Genomic DNA, 10,228 nt, shown 5'->3' on the forward strand with positions numbered 1-10,228 from the left:
AAATTGTTCATCAATAGCAGCTTCATGCAGGAGCTCTTCACATTTTGAAGTGAATCCTTATTTTTTTCAGTAATGGCAGCTTCATGCATGACCTCTTTACATTTCGAAATGAATCATCATTTAATTTAATTTTTCTCCTTTTTCATAAAAAATGTTAACAGGTATAAACACAAGCGCAGGGTTTAGAGATGGGAAACATGGATCCAAGACTCTGATGAAATTGCAGAATATTTAGACAAGCACTATGCCGAAAACACCCTAAAATCCCCTATGGAATTTAGGGAGGGTGGGTGTAAAATCTTTCCAATATTTACAAATTGGCTCCAAAGCAAGGATCTTGGCAGCTCCTGTAGAGATGAATTTGTGGGAGAGCTCGTAGGGTTTGATCACCAGCGTTCTGCAATCTCGTTTTCTTCCGGAATGAGCATTGGAATTTTTTGGCTTCTTTTTTGTGTCGGAGCCCCTTGCAATTCCTTTTCTTTAGTGCTCTTATTCCTTTTCCAATTTTCTTTCCTATTTGTCTTCTTCTTTCTTCTTTCCTATTACGCATTTCTTGTTTAATATTGAAAAAATGATTATAAATTGTTTTTTTATCTCAGGTTTGCCTGTGTCTCCTCTGTAATTTCCTGCCCGGATTTTTCCAGGGACAGTATGGCCACGTGTTGAGCAGGATTAACTAATGGATTTTTGTGGTTTCTTGCTAGAATTTTCATAAATTGCAGAGGAAAATAAGTGTATTGTGCCGTCAAAGAAAGATGAACCGCAGAAATGACATTCAAGACAGGAGGCTTGAGAGTAAGTAAATATTTTCACGGCCCTGAAGTTAAATCGTTCACAGGAATGCTCATTTAGAAGATCAATTTAAGGGCCGCGAGATCATTCCCTCTATTTACTGTTGTATATTTTCAGTTGTATGGAGGTTTAAACACTTGCTCATATAAATCTCAGACTCCACTGTACCAATTTAAACCTTTTTCTTTAGTCAGATTTCTCTGGATTACCTCAATTAAACCCCGAAGGTCAAGTAGAAAACATATGTCAAATAACTTTGGTGGAAACTCTGCTACAGAGTAGATGTAATCAATCACCAATTCTCTGCTACCATTTTTAATGCTTTATAAGCCCAAAATAATATATTTTATTCTGAATATGCTAAAAATAAATGTGAATCAGGAATTCCAAGCAGAATGATGATAATGGGTTTTTTTTCCAAGGAAAAACCTGTAAGGTAACCCAAGGGATGCATGGCATATCCAGTAAACTTCTTGGTGTAGATTAGTGCATCTAGCTCGGAGATTTGAACTTGGTACCTGCTGACAGGAAACTAGAATAATGACGACGCATCGCACTGCAAATTCTAATAAACAGGAGAGTATCTCCTATATATTCTAATCTCACAATCAACCCACGTACCATTTACTTCCACAAATGATCCTTTACATTGGCTAAAGGGTCGTAACAGTTGATCAATGTTTACTCATTCAAGACTTTAACAAATGATAGCATTGAACTACCATTATACATTGTGCATTCTAATTAGTGTATACATTTCAAGGTGTTGCTTTAGACTCCCTTGATTGATCCCTTAAACATTTCTTTTCCAAAATTTGAAGCAGGATGTTTAGGGCAGCAAAATGGAGGGTTGAAAGGAACAAGACCAAAGCTGATTTCAAACTCCAGTTTCAAGTTACTCAAGTATGTGTCCTCACCAAGTTGCTTATCTATTTGCAAAACATTGTAAACAAAACCATTCAAGGACAAGTTCTCACCAGCTGTTATGATTAGGTGAATTTCAATTGTAGCTTCTGAGATGGATAATTGCATATAAATTGTGTTACAAAATGGAGGTTCACTCGCCTTACCAATCTATTAAACGTAGCATCAGGTCTCGGCATTTATCACGTATGGATTTGTTTTCCATTAGTGTCTGAAAGGATAAACTCATGCATTGCATTTTTGATAGTGCTACAAATTATGCAAAAACCTTTGCAGTAAGGTTAGGAATTCTCATTTTGAGTAACTGTGCAAATAATATATAGTTTTTCCTTACCTATTATATATCACGTCCAGACCAGAGAAAAATTTACAAAGCCAGGAACATGCCTAAGAAAACCATGTTAGATGAAAATATAGTAGAACAGTTGACCTTTGATTGCAATGGTGCCAATCTTGTAAAATTAGGGTTTACCCTATCCTTAGAGCACAATCCTGTATAATCTGAGTTTACCCTATTCTTAGAGCACAGGTGAACTAATTAACGTCTGTCTTCTTGTAATAAGGCAATTTGGAGCATGACCCAAGTCATCAAGATCGTTTTGCTACATTATCTTGATTATTCAGGATACCTAGAGGAATGGATGCATCTATGTTAACTTCTATTAACTTTGAACTAGCATTGTGTTGATCAGCCTTCTACAGTTTCTTCATAGTTGAAAACTACAATGGACATATATTGTCCTGCTCATTTCAGGTACCACAACCGGGATATGACAAGTTGAGTATATCCCTGATATCATTAGAGACAGGTAAAATCGTAAGCAATACAGGAAGAGCTTCCATCAATAACGGAACTTGTCAATGGTCTGATGCAATTTTTGTAACTACAAGACTCGAGCAAGATGCAAAAACTGGGAATTATCATGAAAAAATGTACAACCTTGTTGTATCAACGGTACTGCCTATTTCTCATCTTTTACATACATTTTAATCCTTTTTAAATAATTGAATATTTACCATTATATTGACTTGAACACAAAAACATTAAAGCAATTCTGATTTGTTTTTCTTTTGTTTAAATATAATTTCTGCAACTTGCCAGGGCTCTTCTCAATTTGGTTTCCTTGGTGAAACAACCATCAACCTCGCAGATTCTGTAGGAGCCATCACTCCATTATCTATTTCTCTGCCCCTTAAAAGCCCTATCACTGGTTCTATTTTACATGTAAGGCACCCGGAGGTATACCTAAAGTTTTTCTCTCATCAGAGTTTTAACAATAGCTATTTGTTGTTGTTTTATATTTTAATGAAAGTAAAAAAAGTTAAAAGAAAATTTTGAATTCAGCTATCTATACAAAATAAATAATCTTGTTACCTTGTTTTTTGGCAGGTTAGGATTCAACTCTAGATACTTTCTTTTCTGATTGATTACACAGATATTTTGAGCGAGAAAAGGATATCTTGGAAATAGAGCATCATAACATGAATAATGAAGCTGCTACTATGACCCTGATGAAAGTGCTATATTTTCTGAAGCGACAACAAATGGCCATGCAACAGCAGCTGTAACAAAAGTACAAATCAAATCAAATCAATAAATTTCCCAAATTAAATCCCAACTAATCAAAATTATTTGGGAATATATATGTATAACCCAATAAAAAAATTATATTTATATGTTACAAAAAAAAAAGTAAAAAATTGTAATTGATTTAAATAAATTTAAAAATTACTATTTATGATTAAGTAGTGGAAAAAATTAAAAATTTTAAGCAGTGGAAATTTTAAGATAATAGGAACACATTTTTTCCCATTCTCATATTTCATATAAGTTTTATTAGTGGGACACTTGTTTTCAAGGAGATTTTCCATTTTATTTTCAGTGGGTTGTATCTGGATCTGGGATCCAATGGACCCATTTACAATCCTATTTTTTACTATGCATTACCCTCTGTGTTTCTGAACGCTATTTTGCCAATTGGGGTAGGTAGAGAAGATGGCTAATACGTCTATAAGGAATTTGAGTGCAAGTTGTGGGGGCATCAAACTGTTTTGGGTGTCTGTGAGTGTGCAGATTTGGGTAAATGTGGAAGACTAAAGCGTTGTTGCAGTATAGCTTTTTGGGCTTCCTGCATTGATAATCTAGCGACCCAGTTTTTATTTTGTCTGGAATCTATAGTTCAATTTGATTTCTTGGTCACCTGGATCATTGATATGAAAGAAGCTAGAATTACTTCAGTTGATTCAAGATTTTGACAAGAAAATTTATAGAAAATAAATAGATACAACTGTAAGTCAAACAACCAAAAACAGAGTCCCAGAGAGTTCAACATAAAACAGAGTCTCACAGAATTCAAGATATTACAGAAACCTTATGGAGTTCTTTCTCAAGGAGTATTTGAACTATTACAAAGCTTCATTGAAGATGTTTCTTCTAAGAAAACAGATTCCTAGAATTACTTCAGTTGAATCTAGACTTTGACATGCAAATCTGTAGAAAATAAATAACTACAAATGCAAGTCAAACCACTGAAAATCTTGTTCCAGAGTGACTGAGGCCTGTAATCTCCAATTCCAGGTATTCTTGACTTGGATTTGTATCAAGGGTTGCGAGAAAGATAGAGATGTTTTTCCAAGATAGCATGAATAGCTAGCCTGTGAGATTGCATATTATGGGATGGGGGCCATGAAAACTTATGGGGAAAAGCTACAAATTTAGTGCAGGAGAAGAATGGCTAGATTTATCAGACAGTCTACTTGTGCATTCTTTTCTTATATCAGCCTGTAAATTATGTTTGGTGCATATGGGAAAAATATTCATAATTCAATGGCCCTACCACTATCTGGCATCTAATGGAGGCAAATCAAACAACTCGACTCGAAATTTGTTACAGGTCATGTTTGATGGTTGGCTATTCCAAGACATCAAAGTGAAATGTTGGCCTTCTTATGATGTTAACATCATCAAAGCCTTTGCTAAGTCACCTTCCTTTTACAATTTTCCAACCTTACTGTAACGAACTCTAGAAGAATATGGTACTGCATGGCAATCAAATCTGTATCAAAATTGACAATTTTTGTTGTCAACTTCCCCTCTTGCAGTGAGAAAATATATTCTGACAACCAACAAGTACTTACATTTAAATTTAGCATACTTTTGCTCGATCCTGTGAATTCATTGCAGACTTTGGATCTCTCAAACATGTGGTTGCCTCCAACTTGATGAAGTGCTTAGATTTCCATCTCTTATGACTCGGGCCTTAATTGTAAGCCTCCTGTGACTTGTATAGCCTGAAAATGTCCAAAGCACCTGTTCCTTTAGTTCAAAATGAGATGACATAGAAAGAAAAACAAACATTGCAACAGATATAAATAAAATTATAGCAGGCTGCAAGATTAGCAGCTATATTTAAAATTGCATATTATGCTATTCTTGGATGCTACTGAAATATAGTTATGAATGAGAAGTATGCTCTTTCTCTGGTACCATTGAACGATGATTCTGAAATGGCACACAGAAGGTTTACAAGAAATCTTATGAATCCAAGAGAATGTATCAAATTATTCTACCTTCTCTGTTTCAAAATCATGGCATTGTCTGCACTGAATCACTAATGATGAGTGTGGTGGGCATTGCCATATACTATATATTTATTTCCTATATTTACATATCAACTCTACTCAACTTTGCATCCAACTTAATCATAATAACTATGGTGTACCTTGTGTCAAACTCCTAGAAAAACTCCACAGAGGCATCATAATCCTTTTAAGAGAAAGAAGATTGGAAGACTTCATTACTCACCATATAATCAAATGCACAACTATCCATGGAAACTACATTTATCAGCTTACCAGGGCCTTGAATATTGAAGCTTGTTGACTAACAGTTTTCTTATTGCTAGGAAACACTGCTTGAAGCATGCAGACCATGGATTCCCATTGGTTTTGACTTATTGAGTCTCCAACAAACATTAAGCGCTTTCCTCTTAACCGCTCTAGCAGATTTTTGGCATTGAAACTGAAACACCATATACAGAAAAGTCCAAATCCTTTTATTCTCATATACAATATCACCTTGTATTTTATCCATTTATTTTCATATGCAATATCACCCTGCTTTTTTGCATTTCATTTCCTTTTAGCATAAATGCAATGCAAAAGAGAACATACTTCTAGGTAGGCTAATTTGTTTGCATTTTTATTTGCAGGGTTTATTTTGATTTCTGAAATATTTTGGAATAGAAATGATTGAGGTAAAAAACTGATATTTTCTATTTTGGAATGGGGATTGCCAAGAGTTTCGCTGCTACATCTCAGTTCTAACAGCTTTGAAGAAAGCATTTCTAAAGATATTGGCAATGCTAGAAATTTATCTAACCTACAAATTGACTGTAATAGATTTTCAGGTAAGCTTCCATCTGAGATTGCCAAGGTAGGGCTTTTATCTGTTTTCAATGCTAGCAATAATAAATTTTCAGGAAGTATACCAGATGCGCTTTATGGGTTACATAATCTTGATGTATTGGATTTGCAAGTAAATTTACTTTCTGGTAACATTTCGTTGAGTATTGGGTCTTTGAAACAACTTACAGAGCTTAACTTGAAAGGAAATGATATTTCTGGTAAAATACCTATGCAAATGGGTGATCTCTAAAACCTCAGATACCTTGATCTATCCGGCAATCAACTCAAGGGGAAAGTCGTTACATCTTTAACCAACCTTACGTTTAGTTTCCTAAATCTATCAAAACAATCAACTGTCTGGAACAGTCCTCAGTAGCTTGAGTAAATTCAGAGAGGCATTTATAGGCAATCCCAAACTCTGTGGAGACGATTTTCAAGATATCAAACCCTGTGTGAAGATATCAAAAACGAATCTACATCACCAAGCAATTCAACATCATTCACTCAAGGCAATTTCAAAGGAAGTAGAATATAAATTAAAGGATAACTCGAAAGGCAAAAGTAAGTTTGTTTGTTTGGGCAGAAAGGAAAATGGCGAGATGTACTGCAGGCCAGGTTATCAAACGCAAAGGTAACTACTTCACTTCAGTTCAGTTCAGTGCAAGGAGTCACTGCCACATTCTTTTTATTTCATGTATATCATTTCATGGCAAAATTGATTTGCAGGGTTAAGCTGGATTTATGCAAACTGTATGTGTGCAATTTATGCTTCTTGAAATATGATATATTTTGATTTGTACTTTTGTTACAGCTGCTGTTGCATGGGGTGCAGGGGAGCTTCTATCGAAGTTGCTTATCTATATGCAAAACATTGTAAACAAAACCATTCAAGGACAAGTTCTCACCAGCTGTTATGATTTGGTGAATTTCAATTGTAGCTTCTAAGATGGATAATTGTTTTACAAAATGGAGATTCACTCGCCTTACCAATCTATTAAATGTAGCATCAGGTCTCGGCATTTATCACGTATGGATTTGTTTTCCATTAGTCTCTGAAAGGATAAACTCATGCATTGCATTTTTGATAGTGCTACAAGTTATGCAAAAACCTTTGCAGTAAGGTTAGGAATTCTCATTTTGAGTAATTGTGCAAATAATATATAGTTTTTCCTTACCTATTATATATCACGTCCAGACCAGAGAACAATTTACAAAGTCAGGAACATGCCTGAGAAAACCATGTTAGATGAAAATATAGCAGAACAACTGACCTTTGATTGCAATGGTGCCAATCTTGTAAAATTAGGGTTTACCCTATCCTTAGAGCACAATCCTGTATAATCTGAGTTTACCCTATTCTTAGAGCACAGGTGAACTAATTAACGTCTGTCTTCTTGTAATAAGGCAATTTGGAGCATGACCCAAGTCATCAAGATCGTTTTGCTACATTATCTTGATTATTCAGGATACCTAGAGGAATGGATGCATCTATGTTAACTTCTATTAACTTTGAACTAGCATTGTGTTGATCAGCCTTCTACAGTTTCTTCATAGTTGAAAACTACAATGGACATATATTGTCCTGCTCATTTCAGGTACCACAACCGGGATATGACAAGTTGAGTATATCCTTGATATCATTAGAGACAGGTACAATCGTAAGCAATACAGGAAGAGCTTCCATCGATAACGGAACTTGTCAATGGTCTGATGCAATTTTTGTAACTACAAGACTCGAGCAAGATGCAAAAACTGGGAATTGTCATGAAAAAATGTACAACCTTGTTGTATCAATGGTACTGCCTATTTCTCATCTTTTACATACATTTTAATCCTTTTTAAATAATTGAATATTTACCATTATATTGACTTGAACACAAAAACATTAAAGCAATTCTGATTTGTTTTTCTTTTGTTTAAATATAATTTCTGCAACTTGCCAGGGCTCTTCTCAATTTGGTTTCCTTGGTGAAACAACCATCAACCTCGCAGATTCTGTAGGAGCCATCACTCCATTATCTGTTTCTCTGCCCCTTAAAAGCCCTATCACTGGTACTATTTTACATGTAAGGCATCCGGAGGTATACCTAAAGTTTTTCTCTCATCAGAGTTTTAACAATAGCTATTTGTTGCTGTTTTATATTTTAATGAAAGTAAAAAAAGTTAAAAGAAAATTTTGAATTCAGCTATCTATACAAAATAAATAGTCTTGTTACCTTGTTTGTTGGCAGGTTAGGATTCAACTCTAGATACTTTCTTTTCTGACTGATTACACAGAGATTTTGAGCGAGAAAAGGATGTCTTGGAAAGAGAGCATCATAACATGAATAATGAAGCTGCTGCTATGACCCTGATGAAAGTGCTATATTTTTTGAAGCGACAACAAATGGCCATGGCAGCGAAGTAAGACCTCTAGGCTGATACAAATGGTTCCTATGTAAACATTCATACTCTATCATAAAATTGTATGTTGGAAGTTTGTGATGGCCAATAATGCTTTTGAATGATACTCTATAAAGTGGTAAACATCAATAAGAAGGGTGTTAATGGTTAGTTTGGACAATCTGGAAAAATTATGCGATAAGCTTTTTTACATCCTACACTGGCACTTGTGCATTCTTTTCTTATATCAGCCTGTAAATTATGTTTGGTGCATATGGGCAAAATATTCATAATTCAATGGCCCTGCCACTATCTGGCATCTAATGAAGGCAGATCAAACAACTCGACTCGAAATTTGTTACAGGTCATGTTTGATGGTTGGCTATTCCAAGACATCAAAGCGAAATGTTGGCCTTCTTATGATGTTGACATCATCAAAGCCTTTGCTAAGTCACCTTCCTTTTACAATTTTCCAACCTTACTGTAACGAACTGTAGAAGAATATGGTACTGCATGGCAATCCAATCTGTATAAAAATTGACAATTTTTGCTGTCAACTGCCCCTCTTGTAGTGAGAAAACTGCAAATATATTCTGACAACCAACAAGTACTTACATTTAAATTTAGCATACTTTTGCTCGATCCTGTGAATTCATTGCAGACTTTGGATCTCTCAAACATGTGGTTGCCTCCAACTTGATGAAGTGCTTAGATTTCCATCTCTTATGACTCGGGCCTTAATTGTAAGCCTCCTGTGAGTTGTATAGCCTGAAAATGTCCTAAGCACCTGTTCCTTTAGTTCAAAATGAGATGACATAGCAAGAAAAACAAACATTGCAACAGATATAAATAAAATTATAACAGATATAAATAAAATTATAGCAGGCTGCAAGATTAGCAGCTATATTTAAAATTGCATATTATGCTATTCTTGGATGCTACTGAAATATAGTTATGAATGAGAAGTATGCTCTTTCTCTGGTACCATTGAACGATGATTCTGAAATGGCACACAGAAGGTTTACAAGAAATCTTATGAATCCAAGAGAATGTATCAAATTATTCTACCTTCCCTGTTTCAAAATCATGGCATTGTCTGCACTGAATCACTGATGATGAGTGTGGTGGGCATTGCCATATACTATATATTTATTTCCTATATTTACATATCAACTCTACTCAACTTTGCATCCAACTTAATCATAATAACTATGGTGTACCTTGTGTCAAACTCCTAGAAAAACTCCACAGAGGCATCATAATCCTTTTAAGAGAAAGAAGATTGGAAGACTTCATTACTCACCATATAATCAAATGCACAACTTCCATTGAAACTACATTTATCAGCTTACCAGGGCCTTGAATATTGAAGCTTGTTGACTAACATTTTTCTTATTGCTAGGAAACACTGCTTGAAGCATGCAGACCATGGATTCCCATTGGTTTTGACTTACTGAGTCTCCAACAAACATTAAGCGCTCTCCTCTTAACCGCTCTAGCAGATTTTTGGCATTGAAACTGAAACACCATATACAGAAAAGTCCAAATCCTTTTATTCTCATATACAATATCACCTTGTATTTTATCCATTTATTTTCATATGCAATATCACCCTGCTTTTTTGCATTTCATTTCCTTTTAGCATAAATGCAATGCAAAAGAGAACATACTTCTAGGTAGGCTAATTTGTTTGCATTTTTATTTGCAGGGTTTATTTTGATTT

General features: G+C 34.9%; 1 protein-coding gene and 1 long non-coding RNA gene across 2 annotated transcripts; both read left to right on the forward strand.

The window, feature by feature from the left end:
* Positions 1-392: 392 nt before the first annotated feature.
* On the forward strand, positions 393-3,285 carry LOC149228869 (uncharacterized). Its single transcript, XM_089380889.1, has 4 exons — positions 393-795; positions 2,471-2,671; positions 2,819-2,967; positions 3,153-3,285. Exons 1-4 carry the CDS (start codon positions 769-771, stop codon positions 3,283-3,285), a joined length of 510 nt encoding a protein of 169 aa, XP_089237015.1. The 5' UTR covers positions 393-768.
* Positions 3,286-7,819: 4,534 nt separating this feature from the next.
* LOC149228870 (uncharacterized) lies at positions 7,820-8,454 on the forward strand. The gene is made up of 3 exons (XR_016247249.1): positions 7,820-7,919; positions 8,067-8,189; positions 8,355-8,454. It is a non-coding gene; the product is annotated as an uncharacterized LOC149228870 (long non-coding RNA).
* The last annotated feature ends 1,774 nt before the right edge of the window (positions 8,455-10,228 follow it).

The sequence above is a fragment of the Pinus tabuliformis genome, chromosome J (assembly GCF_031772625.1).
Source record: "Pinus tabuliformis cultivar Carrire ecotype Pingquan chromosome J, CPIR1, whole genome shotgun sequence".
Classification (NCBI taxonomy): Eukaryota; Viridiplantae; Streptophyta; class Pinopsida; order Pinales; family Pinaceae; genus Pinus; species Pinus tabuliformis.